Source organism: Diceros bicornis, chromosome 12 (genome assembly GCF_020826845.1).
Source record: "Diceros bicornis minor isolate mBicDic1 chromosome 12, mDicBic1.mat.cur, whole genome shotgun sequence".
NCBI lineage: Eukaryota > Metazoa > Chordata > Mammalia > Perissodactyla > Rhinocerotidae > Diceros > Diceros bicornis.
Window position 1 is genome coordinate 23,706,588 of NC_080751.1, and position 24,973 is coordinate 23,731,560.

Here is a 24,973-nt window from a genome sequence, read left to right on the forward strand (position 1 = left end):
GTTTTTAGCTTTTCATTTTCTTATCTGAAAATTGAATTTGAAGAAAGAAGGATAACACAGTAATATAACATAGGCTGATTCTAAGAAGCTAATAAATATGGTACCATTGCTTGGGTAGCATGAAACATGAACATCTAATTGCACTACTGGCTAGACTAATTTCCCAGCCACCATTCCTTCATTCATTCGTTTCAGTAAGTTAAATTGTGTTAGGTACCAGAATTACACAAGAGTGAAGAAGCCTTCGATCTTGTCCTCAAATAGTAAAATATCTAGTAGGAAAAGTTTATCAATAACTGTAACAGGAAGTAGACTATGTAAAGTATCATAAGTAAGGAATCGATTTAGTGCTATTGGAGCTTTTAATGCTTTGAAAGAGATGGTTGCCAGCTGGGGAGGGAAATCTGAGGAAGCTTTATAGATGAGTCATGCATATAAGTTTTGCTTTTAAAGATATGTACGATGAGAGCAAATGAAGTGAAGAGATACTCTGAAGTAACAGCATGAGCAGACATGTTGGTAGGAATCATAAGACGGAAGTTTAGTGTCAGGGTTTTGGAATCAGGTAGACCTAAGTCCAAATTCCATGTTTGTTGTTTATTAGCCATTGAAGCACCTTGGGCAAATTATTAATTTCCTTAAGCCTCAGTTTCTATTTCTAAATGGGAATAATAATAGAGCCTCATAAGGTTGTCATGAGGGTTAATGAGATTATATATGTGGAGTGCTTTTCTTTTATCCTGTGTCTGACTGTAGCAGTATCCAGTAAATGTTGACTGCTAATGCTTTTGCTGCTGTTGTTAATAATAACAAAGGTAAGTAATTCTATTTAGTTAATGTGTTAGTGTGGGTGAGCCAAGGAGTGGGAGATACGTTGGAAGATAGTGGAGAGCTTGGACTACCAGTGGAAAGCTAAGCAGTTAAGTCAGGCTTATGTAGGTATAATTTACGTTCAGTAAAATTCACTGTTTTAAGTATATAGTTTGATGACTTCAACAAATGTTACACAGTCGTGGAACTACGAAAATCAAGATATAGAACAGTGCCATCACTGTTAAACATTCTCTTGGGCACTTTTGCAGTCAGTCTTCTCCCCACATCCCAAAATCTTGACAACCACTGATCTGATTTTTGTCCATATACTTTTACCTTTTCCAGAATGTCCTATAAATGGAATTATACAGGATATAGCCTATTGTCCCAGGCTCTCTTCATTTAGCATAATGCTTTTGAAATTCATGGATGTTCTAGCATGTGCTAGTGGTTTGTTCCTTTTTATTATAGAGTAATATCCATTGTATGGGTGAAGCACTATTTGTTTATCCATTCGTCAGTTGGTAGACCTTTGAGTTGTCTCCAGTTTTTGGCTGTTTTGAATAATGCTGATATAAACATTCGTGTGCACATCTTTCTGTAGGCGTGTGTTTTCATTTCTTTTGTGTAAATACCTTGGAATAGATTGATGGTTGTATAGAAATGTAAAACTTTATGATGACTTTATTAAAAACTGCCAAATTATTTTCCCAAGTGATTATACCATTTTGTCTTCCTACTTTGATGTATAAGAGTCCTAGCTATTCATCTTCACCAGTACTTTCTATTATCTGTCTGTTTTTCAGTGTTAGTCCTCTAGAAGGTCTGTATGGAGTAATATCTCACCGTGGTTTTAATTTACATAATACTAATATGTTGAGCATCTTTTCATGTGTTAGTTTGCCATCGATATCTTCTCTTTGGTAAATTGTTCAAATTTTTTTCTCATTCTTAAAAATTGGGTTTTCTTATTGAGTTATAAAAGTTCTTTATATATCTTGGATACATACAAGTCGTTTATCAAATATGTGTTTTTTAAGTGTTTTCTCCCAGTCTGTGGCTTTTCATTTTCTTAACAGTGTCTTACAAAGAGCAGTTTTTAATTTTGATGAACTCCATTTTATCATTTTTTTCTTTTATTTTTCATGATTCTTATGTCTAATCCTAAGAAATGTTTGTATAATCCAAGTTACAGAGATATTTTCCAGTGTTTTCTTGCAGAAGTTTTATTGTTTTAGGGTTTTTTTTTTTTTGGTGAGGAAGATTAGCCCTGAGCTAACATCTGTTGCCAATCCTGCTCTTTTTGCTGAAGAAGATTGGCCCAGAGCTAACATGCATGCCCATCTTCCTCTGCTTTATATGTGGGACGCCTGCCACAGCGTGGCTTGATTAGCAGTGCATAGGTCCGTGCCTGGCATCCGAACCTGCGAACCCCCGGCTGCCGAAGCAGAGCATGCAATCTTAACCACTACACTACCGGGCTGGCCCCTTGTTTTAGGTTTTATATTTATAAGTCTATGATCCATTTCTAGTTGATTTTTGTATATAGAGCAAAGTATGAGTCAGTGTTAATTCTTTGGATAGTTCCAGCACCTTTTGTTGAAAAGACTATCGTTTTTCCATTGGCACCTTTGTAGAAAATCAGTCTACTGTTTTTGTGTGGCTCTGTTTTTGGACTCGATTCTGTTTCGTTGATCTATATGTCTGTCTTTACAGTGGTACCACACTGTCTTAACTACTATAGCATTATTATAAGTCTTGAAGTGAGGTAATGTGAGTCTTTGGTCTTGGAGCCTTCTCAGTGTTCCTGCTCCTCCTCCTATGGGAGCCAACCTTTGCTTTGATTGGTGTATAATCCTGGGCTTAAGGTGTTTTTCTGCCTTCTCTCAGGAGCAGCCATGTTTTGTTTCTACCCCTCACACAGGGGGCCCAGGGATGAAAAAGTTTGGTGCCTCTTCTCAGTGACTTAATGTTTTTGCTTTGTACAAGAGAAGGGTTTGCGGAAGTAGGTGGCATTTGCTCCTTTTCCCTAGGGGCAGCCAGTTTCTCCTGCTTGCCTGTGCTATGAGATTGACTTCGTGGTTTCCTGCCCTGACCCTAGTGTTGCTTGCGAGTACCTCTTGGAGACCCATAGAGAGCTTGTGAGTGAGTGCAAACTCCTCTTATGGCTAGTGTTCTCACTTATTCTAAACATACGTATTCTAAACATAGTCCACATTTGGCCTTGGGGAATTTGTTAGTTGTTTTCTTCTATGGTGTTCATCTCTTCTTCTTATACTCTGCCAAAGTGAGACAGTTCTTGTGTCCCATCTCTCCTCAGAGGGCCTTGTCACTCCTTGGAATTAGTTTCCTTGTCCCATGACCTCTGTTCTCTGATGGGTTCAAGAAAAGTTGTGATTTTATAAATCTAGTGTTTTCTTGTGGTTTGGGTAGTAGTAACTTTCTCTGCAGCTTTCTAAGTTTTAAACGGAAGCAGAACCCAAAAGTTTTTAAACTAATGAATCACATGATTAAGATTGTACTTTTGAAGGATTAATCAGATAGTCTGTAGAATGGATTTGAGATGATACAGTATGTCCTCTATTTGGAATACTTTCATTTAATTTTCTTCCTTTGAAGACTCAGCAGCCCAGGTTTGCCACTCAGGAAGCCATCTTGGCTCTCGCCTAAGTGTCCTTCACCTGTGTTCCTGTAGCATGCAATGTCCACTTTCTACAACACTAACCAGCTTTTAGACAGTCAGCTCCCCAAAGGGACTGTCTCTGATTCATCTTTGTACACTTCAACTAACACAATATCTGACACATTCAATCAAGCAAATACATACACACACACACACACACACACATACACATACACATGCATACCTGTGTACATATATACACATGTATGTGTACTTACATACATACACACATCCAAGAAAATATTTATTCAGAGCTTGCTGTGTGCCAGGCAGTTTTATTAAATGTTTGTTGAATTAATATCTAGACTCCTTAAAATGCTATGACATTTTTTCAGCTGAGAAATATTGACGACCTCACCTAGGGCAGTGTTCTCAACTGAGACAATTTTGTCCCCCAGAGGACGATCAGAAATGTTGGGAACATTTTTGGTTGTCACAGTTTGGGGAGTGGGATGATACTGGTAACTATCGAGTAGAGGCCAAGGCTGCTGCTGAACATCCTACAATACACAGGATAGCCCCCACAACAAAGAATTATCTAGCCCAAAATGTCAGTAGTGTAGAGGTTGAGAAACTCTGACCTAGAGTGCTAACTAATGTGCAGAATAATTTGAAACTACATTTGTTGGGACTTCGTCACTGATTCAACACAAGGAAACAAGGAAAAGGAGGAATAAAAACTGAGTAGGAGATTTCAAGTCTATGTGACCAGAGGATTGTAATACTAGCAATAGTAATTGAAACAGGCAAGTGGAGCAAGTTTGGGAAAGCTCATGGTGAACTCAGTTATGGAGTGGAACATCTAGGAAATGTGTGACTTAAACTCAATAAAGTGGTTCAGGACTAGAGATATATTAGAAGTCCTGAGATTGAATGAGATTGATAAGAGAGAAAAGAGAAGATAAGTGGGGTTTAACGTTGAAGAAACTTTGCACTTAGGAGACACAAGACAGAAGAGAAGGTTAGCAGGGGAGGAACCAGGAAATCATTGTGCTACACAAGGATGTTTCAAGTGTGAGTGTGTGAGATACTGCAGAGCAATGAGGAAGGGGAGCTAGAAAAGTTACTAAATTTGGAAATTAGGATGTCTTTAATGATTTTTCTAGAGAGAAATGTCAGAAAATTGTTAATAGTGGGGGGAGGTGGTTTGGGTGGTGGCAAGAACCAAATTTTAAGGGCTGAGAATAAAGAAGTACAGTATCAAGTTTAGGTGACTGAAGAAATGTGATGGTGAAAATAAGATGGAAAGAATAGTATCTTTAGGGAAAGCAGCGGTGAAGGAAGGTTTGGGGGAGGTATACCAGTTTCCTAGGGCTGCCATAACAAATTGCTAGAGACTGAGTGGCTTAAAACAAATTTATTCTCTCATAGTTCTGGAGGTGAGAAGTCCTAAATCAAAGTGTCACCAGGCCGTGCTCCCACTGAAGGCTCTAGCGAAGAATCCTACCCTGCCTCTTTCTAGCTTCTGGTGCTTGCTGTCAGTCATTGGCGTTAGTTGGCTTGTTAGACGCATCACTCTAATCTCTCTCTCTTCACATGGTCATCTTCCCTTTGTGTATCTCTGTGTCTAAATTTCCCTCTCCTTTCTTTTATAAAGATACCAGTCAGTAGATTTAGGGCCCACTCGAATCCATTTTGACCTCATGAGGTTCCAAGTGGACATGAATTGAGGGGGATGCTATTCAACCCAGTACAGGGGGATAGTTAAGGGGATGTTACCATAATGACATACCCCTCATATCCACCAGGATGGCTAAAATAAAAAAGATGGACAATAACAAGTATTGGTGAGGATATGGAGAAATTGGAACCCTCATACACTGCTGGGTGGGATTGTGAAGTGGTACAGCCACTTTGGAAAACATTTTGGCATTTCCTCAATAGGTTAAACGTGGAGTTACTGTATGACCCAGTAATTCCACTTCTAGGTATATGCCCAAGAGAGCTGAAAACATATGTCCACATAAAACCTTGTACGTGGATGTTCATAGCATTATTATTCATAATAGCCAAAGAGTGGAAATAACACAAATGTCTGTCAGTTGATGATGGGATAAACTATGGTATATTCATACAATGGAATATCATGCAGCCATAAAAAGGATGAAGTACTGACACATGCTACAACATGGATGAACCTTGAAAGCAATATGCTAAGTGAAAGAAGCCAATCACAAAAAGCTGCCTATTGTATGACTCCATTTATAGAGATTAGTGGTTGCCAGAGTCTGAGGGGAGGGGGAAATGGGGAGAGATTATTAATGGGTATGGGGTTTCTTTTGGGGTGATGAAAATGTTTGGAAATTAGTGGCAATTGTTGTATAACCATTGTATGAGTTTACTAAAACCAGTTAATTGTACACTTTAAAAGGGTGAATTTTATGGTATGTGAATTATATCTTAAAGCTGTTATTAATAAAAATGATAAGGGGATGTTTGATATATTTCTAGGCTGAAGAGAGGCAAACCCTTGTGTGGTCACAACTTTGCTTATCTTGGTCCAGTCACATGGTGACTTCTACATGGTTCTGCTACAGCCATGTACTGGAACTCATCATTTTAATAAACTGTATAACATTAGTACATTTAAAATATAGTTATTTAGCCCAAATTTGTCTTATAAATAAAAATGGTGTATAATTTAAGCTGTGAATTCTAAAATCTACGCCAAAAGATGATTATCTAAATCACACCAGTATATTATTCCAGATGTAAGAATAGTAAAGTGAATTTACCTAAGTTTAAATTTTCAGTATAAATCATTGCTGAAAAAGTCTTCCCTTACCTTAGTCAGGGTAAATATGATTACTATATTGGCCCACCTACAAAAGAAAAAGAACATTTTAATTCTACCAGAATTATATTGATTTCAGATATGCTCATGTTGATACATTCTTAAAATCATGTTTAAAAAATAATCTTTTAATTTGGAGAGCCTACTTGAATGATTCATCATTGTATTTTGAGCTAGATTAGTAGCTAACGTTTTTTGATGCTAACATTTTTGATACAAAGCTTACTTTGTATCAAGCACTCTTTTATGTTCTTATGAGCCATCTTTTAAAATCTTTCCAGCAATCCCTTTGAGATATAGAGAAATGAAGTAACTTGTCCAACACCATATAGCTAAGAATTGGAAGAGCTAGGTTTTGAACCCAAGCAGTCCATTTTAAGAAGGGAGGCAGCCTATGTTCTTAGACGTTAAGCTATGCTGGTTCTCTCAAAGTAGATTAGGATATTTAATGAAAAGTTCTTGAGATTTGTGCGAGTAGTACAGGTCACAGTTGAAGTGTAAGCTTGAGCACTGTATCAGAGTTAGATGTGTAGGGGCAGAAAACGTGTCTTACTGGGGACAATATGCAATCCAGAGGACATGAACATAATTCTCATTATTTTTCCCTGCCAGTATGAGGTGAAAGCTCCCGTTCCTTCTGCCTGTTTCAGGAATATTTGTAAGCAAATGGCAAAAATGCATGAAGCTATATTTGATCTCCTTCCAGAAGAACAAACACAAGTGAGTAGTAATTCTTAAAACTACTTTTTTATATATAACGTATAATATGCATGCAGAATTGGAGTGTTTTTACATATCTTTGGCACAGTTAAGCTTAGTTCATATTCCAATGTGATTGTTATTGGTTTTTTTTGGTTATATTTACTTGTGGAACATGGATAAAAATTTCTGATTTCAAAGTGCCCCTTGTTCTGACAGGCCAGAGCAATAATAGCTTTGCTGTATAGTCAGCAATTCTAAAAGGAAGATTTTCCATTTGTCCGTTGAGTATCAGAGATCCCAGATTCTACTTACATCATTCATTACATTATTAGTTTGAAAATCGGAGTTGGCGTTTATCAATGAATAGTAAAATATGTTACTCACTGTGATTATAATCCAAATTGGATAGAGGAGGAGTTAGTAATGGAGTTAATGATGAGATGACAAAGTAACTTAATCAATATCCTCATTGTTAATATTTGTTAGATAGCATAAGTGATCTGTAGTAGGCACAAACTAGGAAAAATAGCAAACTGGTTAGTCTTTGGCACCTCTCACCTACGAAGTATCCCCCCTCTGTCCCTATGGTCTTCCTCTACAATTATCACAGAGTTCTCTTCACTGCTCAGTGACACTTCTACCCCCTACTTCCCTCATCTCCCTCTCCTGGTACTTTAGAGGTGCCAGTATTCCTTTTTTACCTGGTCTTCTTGACCCACCATAGCTTGTTCCATTTATACCAGGTGATCTCATTCAAGCCTAGTTGTAGAATGGTACAATGTTAAAATACAAGCCTAGCTGTTGTATGACTAATGAACTTAACTTTCACTGGGATTTTTGCTATTCAGACAAGCTTGTTGTTTCAGATTGTCTCTAACTGGTTGAGTGCGTGGAAGTGGTCTTTGTGTCTCTTCGCGTCTCTTGCTAGTCTTGCTGCTGCTGGTCTCCTTTCCCACGCCACCTCAGACCTCCATCCTATGCTAGCTAGTACCATTTTTCTTCATGCTTTCCTGGGTTTTCATTAATCATACTTACCTCATGATTACATATCATCTAACTTATTTGGGGCTCACGGAGGACTGAGGAGGAGCCATAAGATATGGAGCATTGGGCTAGGGTCTCTTTTTTCTCTCGTTTCTTCCTAGCCATGCCATCCTTTTCATTCCACATGTAAGATCGCCCACCTCTGACATTCTGACTTTCAGAATTTGTCATCTGAGTTCTAATTCTAGAGCAAGGCTTAGCCAGCTGAGGGTGCTGGGCATACAGGTATTCCATGGGTTTTTATCTGCACCATAATTTAAAGGGACCTCTTGTCAAAGCTGGTCAAAAATTATAGATTTTGTGTGTATATAGTCACTAGAATACCAGTAATTCCACAAAACGTTTCCATAGATGACTGTATGTATTTTTCCCTTAGAAAATATATGTTATTCCACAAAATTGTTTCCATAGATTAATTGTATATAATTTCAGGTCGGGTATTTCCCAAAGAAGTATTGGGCCATTGCATTAAAAATCTGTATGCAGGAGCAATAAAATACATTCAAGTAATTTTACCAGTTGCCTCTACCATTGTGACTTTTTTTGTTTTCTCTATCAAGTTCCTAGTTAATATATTGCAGAATTCTCTATGTCTTTTTATTCTTTTTACTTGTCACAGTTGATCCCACTTACGTATCCCAGAGGAGTTCTTCTAAGGGGCAGAAAGATAGTGATAAGTCATATCACTAAAAGAAGTACTGCTGAAAGGAGGAAAAAGAGCTTTTATCCAACTAGGGAGAAAAGCTTTGCTGAAATAGCAATTAAATACTTTCAAAGGAGCATTTTTAAAGTATATATCAAAGCAAAGGTTTTTTTTTTAATATTTTTTTGAAATGATTTGATATTGATAACTCAGATACTTATGTTTTCTATTTTAGTAGAGCTTTAAGAAACTTAGTTTTCTTTCTTTTCCAGATGTTATTTTTAAGAATTAATGCAAGTTATAAACTCCACTTGAAAAAGCAGTTATCTCACTTAAATGTGATAAATGATGGAGGACCTCAAAATGGGTATGTTTTCAACATATTTTTACTACATACTCCCGTATCAAATTGTTTGATTGGTTTTTATTCATTATGCTGCCTTTTTTCCACTATAATAATGCCAGGGACCAAAAATTGTAAAATCAGCAAACTTTTGCCTTGTTTCCTGTGTGGAGATGATATATGTCTATATCTGTCTGTCTGTCTAGTTGTCTATCTAGGTTAGAGTGTTTTATAAATGGTCAATTACTTAACTGACCTTCTATGTCCATTTTGAGGCAGTGTGGGTTAGTAGCACCTCCTTAGGTTACCCAGTAGTCTTCCCCTATCCAGACAAGACTCAATGTCCTACTTTGTAGCTGTTTGACCATGAGCAAGTCACTTAACCTCTGTCCTTTATTTATAAAATGAGCAAGATAAAATCTGCCTTAATTCCCTCACAGTGTTTCAAAAAAATAAATACAAGTGTGTATATATAAGCCATTCAACAAATTTTATGTATTGTTGGTGAAACAGTGTAATACATAAGAGAAAACATAGGATTTGGAATCAGAAAACTTGGATCATATTCTGTCACTTAATAGCTGTGTATCTTTGGGCAAATCACTCACCCTCTCTGAGCCTTAATTTTCTTAGATTTGAAAATAGGAATGATGATAAAAAGTTGTCTCACAGGATTTTTGTGAAGAACAACATAGATAAAGATATGGGGAAAAGATTATACAAAATGCAAAGCATTGATCATGTAGTTATACCTTAATATGATTTCCTTAGTGTGTTACCTATTCCAAGGATTTTTAGGAATAAAATATTTTACTCCCTGTTAATCAAACTTATAGGAACAAATGAAAAAACATATTTTGGAGTTAGAAGTTTGCCCTGCCCTTAAAAAAAGTACACTGAACTGATTTTGCGAAAAACTGGTGGGAAGCTTCAGACTGCTGAATCTGTCGGCCAGGCTGAATTTAGGAGTTTTATGCAAAAATCTGATTCTCTTCCTTGATTATTACCTGGTTCTTCTTCTTTTTGTTTTTTTTTAAGAATTGTTATTTTCAAGAATTTCAAAGCTACAGAAAAGTTCAGATGAACACCAAATACTTCTCAGAGACTATTCAAAAAAAGCTAATAATTTTTAAGCCCTACTCTACTCATACCCTTCTACTTTTATTCCCATAACAGAATCTGGGTTAGTTGGTTGGTTTTTCTGAAGCATCCAAGCTAATTCATTACGTGTTATTTTCTCTATTAATATAGCTATTTGGGGGTCAGTACAACCTTAAGACATCTTCACTGTCACATATTTTTAAAGACACTAATTCTGTGTAAGTCAGTTCATGTCTTTGAGTGATCCCTTGCAAGATAGAATTTCCTGAAAATTAACCTGTAGACTCTAGCCAAAGACATAACTACCTGCTTAAAAGGAATTTTTGTTCTTGAAACAGCTCTCAAAATATACGTTTTTTTTTCAAAGTAAAATTCACATAATATAAAATTAACTGTTTTATAGTTAACAGTTCAGTGGCACTTAATGCATTCACAACTACCACGTCTGTGCAACCATCACCTCTGTCCACTTCCAAACATTTTTACTACCCCAAGAGGAAATCCCATACCCATTAAGCATTTGCTCCCTATTGGTCTTTCTCACTAGCCCTATACTTTTTCTTTTTAATGTGATTATCTTTTTCTCTAAGATATTTTTAAAATACAGAGACATATGGAGAATAATATTTATATTCCTGCTACTTAGAAATGCTCATTATTATTTGTCATTTTCACTTGAAAAAATGTTTATGTTAAAAAAAATGGCATTTTAAATGAAGTTGAAGTACCCTTTGACCCTCTCTCAAGTCCCATTCTCTCTTTCCTCCAACCCTTAGGCGCTATTTCTAGTAAATTTGGTCTATATCTTTTAAGTCCTTCTCATTTATTATCTCTATATCTAAAAAAAAGTAGTAGTTTTGTAAATTTAATTTATAATGGTATATTGTACATATGCTACTTTTTTCTCCTCAACATTGTTACTGATTTATCCACATTGACATATAGAAATTGTCCATTTTCTGACTGCTTTATTGTATTCTCCCACATGAATCAACCGTATTTAATGTATTCGCTTCCCTTAGTGATAGATTTCTAAGTTATTATTTTTTTCCATTACAATGATGCCACAGTGAAGATCTTTATACATGTCTAATGGTGTGACTGTTTCTTTAGGGTATGTACCAACAAGTGGATCAGAGCACATGTACATTTTCACTCTACTAGGTATTGCCAGAATCTTCTCCAAAGTGGCTGTACCAAGTTTATACTCCCACCATTTCTCCACATCTTGCCAACATTTGCTGTTAGATTTTTTGTTGCCAGTCTGATGGGAGACAATGGTATCTTGTTTTGATTTGCATTTCCTAATGTTTGTCATCTTTTAATATATTTATTTGTCATCCAGGTGTTCTCATCTGTGACTTTTCCTGTTCATATTCTTTGCCCGTTTTTCTCTTGGGTATTATATTTTTCTTGTTCATTTTAAGATTTTTGCATATGCCCTCAAACTGATCCTTTGTTGGTTATGTATGTTGCAAGTATCTGCTTTTCTTTTCTCTTTTTATCAAAATTTTTTGACTTTCATGTATAGACTTGTAACTTGTATAGGCTGTAAATAGTTGTATTTATTAAACACAACTATTGATAATATTTTTAAGTGGAGATTTATGTTAATTTCATGTTTAATTTGTAATGTGGGGACCTTGCCTTATAAAGGCTTTGTTCTTTTTTGAGCTGTTGCTGTCAGTTTCAGTGTACTTACTGACCATATTATCACAAGTATGATAATTTAGAATCTTTTTATAGATTTTAAAGCACCCTGAATTAGATGAGTTTCAAATGAAAAAATACGGTCCTTACTAAATTCTGCCATGTGATAAAAGGTGAAACATTAAGTACTTAAGTCCAAAGGTTATTTATAAATTAGACTATAGTACAGATATTAAGGGTGCTTACAACACCTTTGCCCCCATGTAGTCCAGCAATCCAGAACTTATGTTTCATTAAAATATTGAAGCTAGATTTCTTCTCTTTTACAAACTACTAAATCAAGGTCTCCTATTTGTTTCTCCATGGGCCACAACCAGTCCCTATTTCTTATGCATGGAGCTTTGATATTTCTGTTTTTCTGAGCGTTCTTTCCAGCAGTGTTCTTTCAGGTATAGGCATTAATGTGACAGCTCCATACTCAAAAGTGTAATTCTTTCCTTTTTCATCGAGTGTTGTTATATTGATTATCAGTATCAAGTTTCATATCCAGTAATCCTTACATGAGTTCCAGCCTTCATTAACTTCTTTGGATGACACTCAGGAAACCTTGTCTTTCTTTCCTTTGATTTCATTAGTCATATACATGTATAGTCTAGTCTAGTGACAACTGATCAAAAGAATAGTTTAGGGGCTGGCCTGGTGGCGTAGCGGTTAAGTGCACACGTTCCACTGCTGGCAGCCCGGGTTCAGATCCTGGGCGCGCACCGACGCACCGCTTGTCAAGCCATGCTGTGGCACATCCCATATAAAGTAGAGGAAGATGGGCATGGATGTTAGCCCAGAGCCAATCTTCCTCACACACACACACACACAAAAAATAGTTTAACCTGGTCTCTATTTTATTTCATGTGGTTTTAAGATAAATCTATTTTATTGGACAGAATTATGATACTGAGTCCAACCTGCATTCGTTTATTCTTTTTTAAAACATTTATTGTTGAAATAGAGCATTAAATGGTCTAACTTATATGATAGCAGTAGTCCTGCTAAGAGAAATATATTGACGTTTGGTCCCCAGGAAATCTGAATTTTAAATAATAGTCTAGCAGCTAGGATAGGACTCTATGTGAGCATTGCTACTTGAATTATCCAAATAGAAAGTGTGAGATTAAAAATAATTCTCTTTCCAATGTTTAGGTTGGTCACAGCAGATGTAGCTTTTTACACTGGAAATCTTCAAGCCTTAAAAGGCCTTAAAGATTTGGACCTAAATATGGCTGAGATCTGGGAACAGAAGAGGTGATGACATACTGGAAAACTGGGTAGTTCATCTGACCATGGCATGTGTGTATTTATGAAGAAAATATGGATGCCTGTGATTCAAGAACTGAACCTGGAACCCAAAGTGAACTGGGGTAGGGGGAAAGGGGAAAAGGAAAGTATCAGTGTTGGGAAACTGGGATTCAGTGGGATCTACAAAGGAATGCCATTTTTGTGCTTCCTTCAATGAGGAGTAACTGATCAGGTGTCTATAACATTTTTCATTCTCTCTGGAAACAGACTCAGGTTTCTTTGGACCAAATCCAAAAGAACACATAGCTGTAACACAGCTGTAGTTGACTAGAATGCTCTGTATACTTTATATTAAAAAATGCTTTGCATTTCTTCCAGTGCAATGAAATTCATATGGTGTCCCACCTTATTTAATGATGGTACAATTTAAAATATTAAAATCTTAGTCAATCTCTGTAGAAAGTTTTCTCTATGAAAGTAAAGCTGTTGAAAAATTATTTTTTTACAGATCTTTCTATAAAAAATAAACATCTTTTGATTGCTTGGATTTAGGAATTCGATTTTTGTTTTAGTGACCAATGTCAAGTTTCAGGCTTTGTGTGTTGCATATTTAATCTTTCTACCATCACTGTATGTCAACTGGGTCAAGCCTTCCAGAATAGTCTATATATTTGAAAGGCTGATCACAAGTAATAATTAGATACTGGCATTTATTTATGCAACTACTAATTTAAATACTTTTAAGAAGTGGTATATGAAAGGCTGCAGTTTAATAGCTGTATTTTTATAAAAGTATCTATGAAGGGTTTTTTTGCCTTTTTATTCTAGCAGAGGTAAGAATACATTTTCATATATTCTGCCTACTTATGAGTTCTCATTTTAACATTTAGATAACATAAGTATGGCCCCCTTAGTTTCTTGTTTCTAAGTTACTTTCCATGTGTATGTGAACAAAGACCAGGGAGAAATAGAACTTTTAAAATGTAGGCTGCTGTGTTGGGGCCAGAAATATAAGGTGATGAGTAAGTTATTTAATGACTTTTATAACACCTACCTTCAAAATTAGAATCAGCAGCACTCTACAAATGAAAGTGCCTGTGCCTCACCTCACACCGGGAATCTTGCCTAACCCTGTCAGAGTGCCTAACCTTGTGGTGATGATGTACAATGAAATAGTCTTATTTTGTGCTCTTCAGTTTCCTAAAAGGAAAGCCTGTTTTCTTTATCATTATAGAGGTATGTCATTGGTTCTTAAACTGTCTGTCTAAAATAAAGCTGTAAAAAATTACCAGACTTTAAAAGACAACTTTTTTTTAATAGTATACAGTAAACTTTAAATTAAACAAGCAGCCTACTCAAAAACAAGTATGGAAGAATTGGAAAATGTAATTGATTCTTAGAAAAAAGCCACAAATTAAACTACCAGCAGGCTTGATTTAAAAGGATATTCATAAACATTTTTCAGTGACAATAAGCAAGCTTCAAGAAATGAAGCTTCAAGGAAAGGGAACTTTTTATAAAGTTATACGCCCACCCCACTATACTAGAGAACAAAGATGTGAAAGAAATGCCCTACCTCTACCCACCCCACCCCTTCAGCTGGGAAAAGAAACACCACTTTGTTTCAATAAACGGAGAGTCTGTGGAAAGCATGGCAGGCATCCCAGCTTTAGAACTAGATGAAAGTACTAAATACCTTCAAATTTAATTCCTGTGGAAATAATGATGTGGTTAAGATTAAGATTCTTAGATTGCAAAACCTGGATTTGTTAGGTAACTGGCCAGTGAGTACTTAAATATTCCAAGAGCAAATCTTCCAACTGATTTAGTAACTGTTTAGCAAGAGTAAACCATTTTTCTTCACCATTTTATCAAGTTAGCATTGAAAAGTATGTGTACACATGTATTGCTTAACAGCTTTATTTTTGAAATCACAAGCAAGTCAAAGTGACCATCATTGAGGCCTCTGTTAAAAGATTTTCCAGCAGAGCTTGCCCCAGTTTTAAGATTAAACAATATTGCACTTTAAGATGAACTAACTTGTAGGATCCTCTTCAAAGAAGAAAGTATTGCTTCCATCTGTGCTTTTCTTAGACTAAAAGCATACTGCAGAAAACTCTATTTTAAAAATTAACACTGCAGGGTACAGTAACATAGTAAAGTACCTGCCTATTTTAGAATCCTAGAGTATATTTCATTGTAGGAAACTATTTAGCCCATAATTGGTATAAAGTGTACACAGTATTTTTCATTTCAGTGGTCCAAGATACGAAGGTTCCCAGATACAATCTTGTTTTCTAATACTGCTCCAGGTGGGATGTCAATTCGGTCACCATGGTTTGCGATGATGATAACTGTTCCCTAAGTGACAAGGAAAACAAAAAGCAAGAGTATATTTACAACTGCAGCTGAAATGCAATTGATTTTCTTACAATTATCAAGTTTATGTAGAACTCTATTTACAATGCAGTAATTATATTATAAACAATATTAAACATGAAAAACAAATAACATGTTAAGGAAAACTGTTATGTGTCCTCCTGTAACAATCCTGGCAGTAGTTCTAGATTCCTTGCCTCCTTATCAGAGGTGGTACCAGGAGTGGGAAGTGGACCCAGTGCCACAGCACAACTGGCCCTTTCAAAGAACTACTTGCACGGCCACCAGCATTATCTACCTTCATAAGGAAACTGAAAGGTGCTTGGTTTATATTTACATGTAGGTTTGGGTTTGTTTTTTAAAGAACAGTTTACTGATACATTTTTTGTATCTTAAGTGAGACTGTTTAGATGAAGCAGTATTGGCAATAAAGTTCTATTTATGTATATTTTTGTTTTTTCAAGATCTTCATTTAAACAGCTTCAATAGGAAGAACACATGAAATCTAGGTGTGAGATTTTTAAAAAACACTTGATTAGGAAAAAGCTGTTGGATCTTTGGTTCTAAATTTTAATATTTATACCCATAATCCTTCCTATTTCTTATGCTAGACTAGAATGATACTCATCAAAGTACCCAAGTACCACAGTATTGTGAACGAATATCTTTATACTGATGACAACAGATTACTTTAACAGGAATAGATTATAGTCAGTATAAACGAAGTTGTCATTTTTTTCTACTTTCATTCAGATTCAAATAGTCATCTTTAGTGAGTTAATACTAATTTAACAGTGATTCTATTTTTAAAAGATTGTCATATTTCAACAAAATAGTACCAGTTCAATTATTTATTAGTGTTTGCTTTTCATTTGAATGGTATATTCCACAAAATTCCTATATACAACAATTATGATTGTATTTTTAACTATGTTGTATATCTATGGAAGACAGTATGACTACTAAACATTGTGGTAAGCTATTTCATTTTTTAAATGTATCTATATCTTATAAACATCTGGTACAGACTAAGAAGTATTCCTTTAAATAAAGGTAAATTTAGGACTAGAAAATGAAACCTGTTTTGTAAAGCTATAAGAACTGTAATTTTCATTGTAACAACACACCTTTAATGAAACATGCTTGCCAAATGTCACATCTCCTGAAACTGTGAGGTGATCCAATTCAAGCATATCTGGTATACTTTCAAATCTCCTTAGATAATCCTGAACCTGAAGGAAAAATAGAAACATACAAATTCAAAAATGGGTTAACAGAAAAACAGGAATTAAATTAACAAGACAGTTTAACTGAACTGTAGAATTATTCTGCTTCTGGCCAAGCTCAGGCCCTCTATGGGAAGAGCCTATTTGTTAAGCACACACGATATGCTAGATCTTGTGCAAGAGAACCAAGCAATATGAACATTGTCCCTGCAATCAAGCAATTTACAATATAGCTGAGATCAGATATAAAAAATGAAATAAAAAATAAAAAGATAACCAACTAACATGCTAAGAGCCAGATGAGTAGTTCAGATAATCTGGAGTTCATTGGCAAAAGAGATCATCATGGTTTGAACAAGCTAGATTGGAGCTGGGCTTTATGGGATGTGTAGGATTCAGAAGAAATGGAATATATTTCAGGAAGAGCAATAGCACAAATTACCGTCATAAATAATCACTATCTTTGCCTCATTTCTTTAGATTTACAGACACTAGAAATTGTCCTGTATGGCCTTGTTTCCTATTTTGCTGAGAAAAACAGAAGCAATCAGAAAACTTCCACTGGCTTCTACCTCTACTAGACACCACTACCACCACCACCCACTTGCCCCCTAGCCCATTACTCTGTCCCTCCTAGTACTGGGCTTGGACTGTTTCCACTCCATGTCAAGGCCAACGCTTCTTATGGCCTGTTCAAAGATATTGTCCTGTGATTCTTTCTTCCTTTTCAATGTTTTTTCCCTCTTGATTGTATCAGTTCCCATCAATGTATAAACATGCTATAAATTCTCCCATCTTTAAAAAACAAAACAACAAAACCTCTCAAATCTTATATTCCTTTCTATCTATGGCTCCATTTTTCTGTTTTTTTCTTTCAGGCAAAACTCTTTAATAAAAGTTATCTACATTCATTTCCCCAAGTTCTCTTCTCCTCTTCTCTTTTAAATCCATTCCAGTCAGGCTCCAAAACCTCTACACTGATAAAGCTAATGGTGAATTCTCATTCATCTTACTTGAATTGGCAGCAGCACTTGACACAGATTATCATGCCCTCTTTCTTGAAACATTTTCTTCATTTGGCTTTCAGGACACACATACTCAACGATTTTCTACCCAATTCCTCATCTGCAGCTGCTCAGTCACCTTTGCTGCTTTCTCTACCTCATCCCCATCCGCTAAGCCTTGGAGTACCTCAGGGCTCAGTTCTTGGACACCGCCCCCGCCCCAACTCCCTAGGTGATCCTTATCTCATGGCTTTAACTACCAGCTATAAACTGACAACTCTCAAATTTACCTATCTCTTCCAGATCTCTCCTCTGAGCTCCAGACTCATACAACCAGCTTCTCCATTTGAAAGTCTAATAAGTACAGTATATCCAAAATTTAACTCCCCATCCTGCTCCCCATAAAACTGCTCTACCCAAGCCTTCCCCTATCTCAGTAAATGGCAGTTCCATGCTTCTAGTTGCACAGGCCAAAAACCGTGGAGTCGTCCTTCCTCTTTTCTCTCTTACCCTCCCATCTAGTCCAAGAGCAAATCATGTAGGTAATACCTTTCAAAAATATCTCAGAATTTTTCACTATTTCCACTGCTACCAACCTGGTCTAAGCCACCGTTTCCTCTTGCCAGGATTCCTGCAACAGCCTATTCCCTGGCCGCCCTGATTCTACCCTTGCTCACCAGATCAGTCACTTCACCCCTCAGCTCATAACTCTTCAATGGCTTCTCATCCACCAGAAAAAAAAAGCCATACTCTCAATATTCATTTACAAAGTTCTACACAATCTGGCCTGTTCCCTCTCTGACCATATATGCCCCCTCATCCCTCACTTGCCCACTCTGCTCCAGCCATATTTTGCTCTCTAATGTCCCCAAAACATATTCTTCCTCAGAGCAACTAGCCATTGCCCATTCAGCCCCTGTTCTCAAACTGGGGTGGCTAAAGTTCTTATCTCCTGCAGGGTACGGAAGAGGCTAGGAAGAGTGGGAGGGAATTGAAGGGGGGATGAGGCTAGGTGGAAAAATGGTTGGCAATCCCACCTCAGGATGTGGGAAGATGGTGGGTCCTTATATTACACAAAAGAGGCACCAAAGAATGGGGAGACTCCTAAAATAACTGATGCTATCCTGGAAATTCCAGCCCACCTACAGGACCCAGAATCATCCCCCATCAATATATAAGACACTACGCACATCCACACCAGGTGGCACTAAACCACAACCAGGACTAGAATAGACTTGGATGGCATAGCAGGACTTACAGGCCAGCCACAAAGGCTCACCCTGTCACTTCATTAACCTCACAACATTTTATGTGACTAAATGTTTTGGATTCCACTTATGTTAGGGTGGAGTTTTACTATACTTGCTATTCCCCCTGCCTGGAATGCTTTTTGCCCCAGATACCTGTATGCCACACTCACTCAACTTCTCAGTGAGGCCGTCTCTGGCCACCCAATGTAAAATTACACCATCACTAACCCACCCACACAGTCCCTATTCCTGCTTTATTTTTCTCCATAGCATTTTCCATCACCAGGCATACTATACATTCAATTTCTTTGCTTATTATCATCCTCACCCCACTAGAATATCCATGAAGGCAAGGATTTTAGTCTGTTTATTATTTACTGCTAAAAACCTAGCACCTAGAACACTGCCCAGCACATGATAGGAGCTCAATAAATATTTGTTAAACCAGAATTAACGTACTGCCACTGATGAAAGCATTAATGGTCTTAGAAGAGACATAAGACAAAATGTCCCAAAATTTAAACATTCTTTTTTACTCTATAGCAATCAGGTTTTAAAAGTGAATTACATCTTTATCTTCTATGGTCAGTTCCCTTTAAAAGACATCAAAGATGGAGATTATAATAGGTCAGCAGCAGAGACTGTGTATCATCTTTATAATTACACATTTAAGAACTACAAATTCACATGTATGTCATATCTTTATAATTACGTACCTTTGTAAAAGAACTGCCTAATTTAACCAAGGGCACTGTAGGAAATTCCCTCTTTTCACTCATTGTCAAAGATCCTGCATTAAGGCTATAGAGGTTTGACATCACAAGCAAGAGATCTGACGTAGTTTTGACAGGCAGAAAACGGCTCCTAGGAACATTAATACCTAGAGAGTTCTCGAAACTTTTAATGGCAGCCCCTACGGCAGTTTCTAACTGAATAACGTTCAGGCCTCCATCCAAAGTCTGTAAGAAAGGGAGGGGGAAGAGAGAAACACAGGTTTTAGCAACTTAGTTCTATATGGCCCAGTTAATATTTGGGGAGTGGTTTCAGAGATCCATTGAAGGAAACAGAATTTTGGAACTGGCATTTATCAAGCACCTACCATATGCCAGGTGTCTATACATATGTGATCTTTTTTCAGCATCATAACTCTTCTGTTCAGTAATATTTCCATTTTACGATAAAGAACTGAAGGTTCAGAAAACTCATGCAAGGTGCCTGTGGTCAAAAGGCCTATAAGTATCAGAGCAAGAAGTAAGACTGAGGTAGGTCCTCTACTTTTGGGCCCAGTGCTCTTGCCACTACCACAGCCTGGGGTCAAGTAAGGGCACGATGGCTTGGCACACTAAAGGGATGGGTACAGACTGAAAAATAGGACCAGGAACTAGAGAGATTGACTAGGCAAAAAGGAGTGATCGACGGAATAGATGGGCCAGAGAGAGTGGGCAGTGGGTCTGTGTTATAGCCTACTATGATCTTAGGAACCAGGGAGCCCAATAGGCTGCAACTTTGGCTTACCTTTGGATTCACAATGATTTCCATGTCAATAGCATTCCGCTCCTGCAGTCTTTTAACTGCTGCAAGAGAGATCCATAGATTGTTTGTGTTAAATATTTTGAATTTTGATACAGACTTGAACTCATCAACGTGTGCTTTTGGCACTTGAGCAATTTCCACTAGTCTCAGTTTGCCTTCATACTGAGTAAGTGTCCCACCCTAGAAAGACAGAAAAGAGTGAGTGAGTGCCTCCATATCTCTCCCAGTCACAACCGTACCACAATGTTTATCATCTATGAATGTTACAGAAAAGACACTGATGATAAAATCCCCCAGAAATAAAAAGCATTGGCAGTGATTTGATCTGTGATAACAAAGCAACATACGTGTGAAGGTAGAACCAAAGAAAATAATTCAGGTTGTCTGTTGTTTTATACTATATACCCACCCTCTTGTCCATAATAAAAGCCCTGGGAGTACCTCAGAGTCTTCCTCACTTTCCGAAGGTCTGCTACAGGAAAAGCCATTCCTCTTATTCCCAAATCACTGTACATCACTAAACAACCAGTCCTCCCATCTCAGAGCCTGCTCTGACTGGCTCTAGGATATGACTGGCTCTAGGATAAGGGGAGAAAAGGGAAGACAGAGGCACAAATGGACAAGAAGTGACCCCTGAGTGGCCTCAGCCTAAAGATATTCTTACAGTCATGAGGCAGTGACAGTGTGGGAAGAGGGAAACATTCACTCATATGTGAGGGGGACATTTGCAAGAGGCATAGAACATAACCCAGGGACTGACCATTTCAGTATTCACACACTGCCACTTTTCTTACTCCCTGTGGGTAAGTAGTAAAACCCTGTATACCATTTCATCAAAGGCCAAGTGTCATCACCACTAAACATGCCAAGTTAAAAAATAAATCTTTGCTTTGTGTCAAACTGCATTTTTTTGCTACTACAGAGATATTACAGTGATGAAATAAAAAAATATGAAGAAATAGTGTATAAATAGAAATAGTATATTTTCATTAAAGGAATAATGAAATAAAAACACTTAAGCACCACACAAGAAGAGAATTAAAGGTTTGAACTTATTGAAAGTGTTTTCACATATGTTTCAGATTTAGCCTATAAATAAATGTGCAATTACTTTAAGTTAAAACTGCCTGTGTCGATTATTCAAAAAATAAAGATGATTTTAACACTGTTAAATCTGGATTTATATACACACTGTTACGTCAGGCGGCACTTAGGGTACTCTACAGAATACTATCTCACTGTTATCAAGTGGATGTGTTCTGCTTAACACAGAAATTTTCCAATAAAAAAAAAGTTTGAAGTACATAACCTATGAAATGTGAATTCCCAAACTGCTTCCTCTTAGTATTTACCTTTACATCTGCACGTGTTTTGTTTGTGACTTCCATGACAAATTCGCAGGGTTTTCCATTGGGTGGGTTCATTAGATGATTAAGAATATAAAGATCCACTGTGGCACCCAAATTATCTATGTTTGACACAAAAATATACTCTTTGCCTTCTTCTATAAAGGTATCGAGCAAACCAGAGTTGTAGAAACTGGCGTAAATATCACCATGACCTGGAGGGTACCAAGCTTCTGTATTTTCCCCTGAGTACGATACATCCTTTGCTACAGGCAGTAAAGATTCTTTATTAATCCTTGGGTACCTTAAAAAAAAAAAGTTCTTTTTCAATATCAACTCTGAAGAGCATTCCAGACCTTCAAGTAAAACAATGCACTTACATAAAATTTTCCTCCTTTTCAGACTTATCTATAGTAAGTAATTTAATCATAGGTGAATCCATTTAAGAAAATCTCATTATCTGTGTTGTCTAAATATCAGTTTCCTAGATAGTAATATTTGCTGCAAAAAAATGTTTTCCAGTCATACAGATGGGAGGATACCTCATATTTTTAAGATATTAATATGTTTTATGACTCTCCAAGAGGAGAGATATATATTGAGTAAATTTTCTCAAACTTACTTGGTTGTGGGATTGTTCTTTTCCTTGAAAATCTATTTGGGAAAAGCTGTCCATTTTTACAAACAAATATATCCCGGGGTGGTGCTCTTTCTTTCCCAGAACATCAACAGCAGGTTAGTGTTCAGGAATGTCTGCCTTCTACCATTAGTGAGAACATGTGTAGGGGCTGGCAGTGGGGGAAGAGGGAAACAGAGGAGCTAGCACTGTATCAGACTAAAGACTAACCAGAAAATAGAGGCAGAGCACCTGCAACATAAGAAAGTGTCCACGGAAAAATAGATTTAAAAAAAAGACAACTAATAGTACAACTTTAGAAATAACCCTTCTGTACAAGGTCACATAAACCCGTATGTGTCCTTAAATGGAAGCCTTATTTCGCCAGTTGCCTGGGCTTTATCACACTTAATCATATGAATTCCTTTTTCCTTACTTTTCCTTCCCCAAAGTGAAAGATTTTCCCCAGAATTTATTAAATTTCCTCCAAGCCTATTCAAGATGTTGAAGAAATTCCTTCTCATAGGAAAGAATGTTATCAATATTGTGGAATACAGCAAGATTTTCATAGACCCACTTGGAGCCCAAATGTGCCCTCAGAAAGCTAAGTTATCTAAGCTATCCTCAAATATTCTGGACCTAGAACAGAATCTCAAGCAGATTCTCTTTTAAGATTGGAAGTTACAGAACCACAGAGTGATGATAACAATCACATATCTATTAACAAATGTTCAGCCTTTAAAGGCATCACTTGCAAACATTAGTCCTTGGCACATGCACATCTTGAGGCTGCTCTGTTTAAACAAGACAAAGAAGTCCTTCTTTCCCAGGAGTAACAACCCCGCCCCCCAGCCGCCAGAGTTAATTTTTTTACTCCTTTTACCTGCTTTGATTAAAAGTGTAGATTTTCACACGACAATGATTGTACTTCTGTAGTATTTTTTTTGTATCTTCATCCGTGTTAAAAGAGTTCATTAGAACAAGAGGAACATCGGTATTGTAGGATTTGTTCAAGTGCTAGGGAGGAAAATGACAAATTACTCAGACTTACTTTTCTTGTGCTTAAAAGTGTAAAATGAACTCTTAATGGTTAATCACAAAATGTCCAAAACATCATCTACATGTAGCCAAATACATAGATTTGAAACAATAACTACTTAGCATAAGCCAGACATTTTGCTAAGCAATTCACCACATACTTGCTCATTAAATCACAACCCTATGAGACAGAAACTATTGTCTGCATTTTACAGATGGCTAAAACTGAGGCCCAGAGAGGTGGCAGGTCAGCAGCAGAGCCGGGAGACCCCTCCCCACCACAGTCCACCTCTGGAGCTGTGTGTCCGGCCACAGTGCCCTGTGGCCTTACTGGATGGGCAAATGCTGACTATGCATTTACTGAGTCCAGAGCACTGTGGGGATGAAAGTACAAATGTTATGAAGATATGGCTCCCTATCCTAAGGATTAATGTCAAGAACTGTGAATCACACCCCAACTGAAATCTTTTCAATCTCTACGCAGAGCTAAGAGGCAACACAGAGTGGGAAGAAAACAGGATCTTAGAAGTCACACTGTCCTATGTTCAAAGTTTGACTGTGCACTTACTAACTAGCTAGGGAAGCTTGGGCACGTAAATCAACCTCTCTGTGCCTTGGTTTCCTCATCTGTAAAATGGGGATGATAATAGTACTTATCTTACAGAATTGTTGAGAAGAACAAATGAGTCAATTCATGTAAAGAGCTGGGAATAATACTTGGTATACTGTAACATTTATCCAACACTTAGAACCGTAAGTGTTGGATAAATGTTAGCCGCTGCTACTGCTAATGTTATTATCGTGGTTACCAGCACTGTATTAGATACTAGGGATAAAGAGATGAAAAAGATAGGTCCACTGCCCCTGAAGAGCTTATGGTCTATGATTAATGACTTTATTATAAGAGAGAACCCAAGAACAGTTCTTAGCATCCATGGCATCCAACCAGATACATGAAATTCTCCCCAGCCACCCAAAAGGGGTTAATAAAGCCAGATCATCCCAGCTGTGACGAAGGCTGCCACTAGAAAGGGGGAGAAGGGTGGGGAGATCAAAGCAGAAACCGAATAGATCCAGAGATTTCACCAACCACAAATGCTATTTAAAGATCAAAAACTTTTACATCACCCTGAGGATTTGCCCTTAGGAACACCAAACCTTTTTATATATTAATAGACTAAAGACAGCAAGCTCCTTGACTAGCTCAAATTCACATAAGGTAACATTTATAATAACCTAAAAACTAAAAACGATTTTAGTAGCTTATGAGAAAGGCTAAATGTTACTACTCACTTCAATTTGCTGAACGGTCAGATCCAGAAAGGTATTCTCATTCCTCACACCAATCAGACTTTTCGGGCCTTTGCAGCCCATGCTGGTTCCCAAACCGCCATTGAGTTTCACCACCACCAGCTTGTTCAGCACAGAAGATATATTATCAGGTAAGCCCCTGGCCTTTATCTTTTCATAAGGTTGAATCTGAAATTTAAAAAAAAAATTATGAAAGTAATTCAA

General features: G+C 37.0%; 2 protein-coding genes across 7 annotated transcripts in view; one reads left to right on the forward strand and one right to left on the reverse strand.

Annotated features, from left to right (window-relative positions):
- Window positions 1-14,359, forward strand: part of VPS54 (VPS54 subunit of GARP complex) — a 111,153-nt gene extending 96,794 nt beyond the window's left edge. For all 4 annotated transcript variants that reach the window (XM_058551100.1, XM_058551101.1, XM_058551102.1 and 1 more), the window contains 3 exons: window positions 6,903-7,010; window positions 8,952-9,046; window positions 12,971-14,359. In XM_058551100.1, the coding sequence (XP_058407083.1) occupies window positions 6,903-7,010; window positions 8,952-9,046; window positions 12,971-13,076 (309 nt within the window). In that variant the 3' untranslated portion in view covers window positions 13,077-14,359. The remainder of the gene's footprint in view (window positions 1-6,902; window positions 7,011-8,951; window positions 9,047-12,970) is intronic.
- Window positions 14,360-14,960: 601 nt separating this feature from the next.
- UGP2 (UDP-glucose pyrophosphorylase 2) overlaps window positions 14,961-24,973 on the reverse strand; it is a 51,933-nt gene continuing 41,920 nt past the window's right edge. For all 3 annotated transcript variants that reach the window (XM_058551106.1, XM_058551104.1, XM_058551105.1), the window contains exons 4-10: window positions 24,752-24,937; window positions 23,304-23,437; window positions 21,811-22,108; window positions 20,441-20,638; window positions 19,642-19,884; window positions 16,573-16,677; window positions 14,961-15,427 (exon numbers count right to left, since the gene is read on the reverse strand). In XM_058551106.1, the coding sequence (XP_058407089.1) occupies window positions 15,320-15,427; window positions 16,573-16,677; window positions 19,642-19,884; window positions 20,441-20,638; window positions 21,811-22,108; window positions 23,304-23,437; window positions 24,752-24,937 (1,272 nt within the window). In that variant the 3' untranslated portion in view covers window positions 14,961-15,319. The remainder of the gene's footprint in view (window positions 15,428-16,572; window positions 16,678-19,641; window positions 19,885-20,440; window positions 20,639-21,810; window positions 22,109-23,303; window positions 23,438-24,751; window positions 24,938-24,973) is intronic.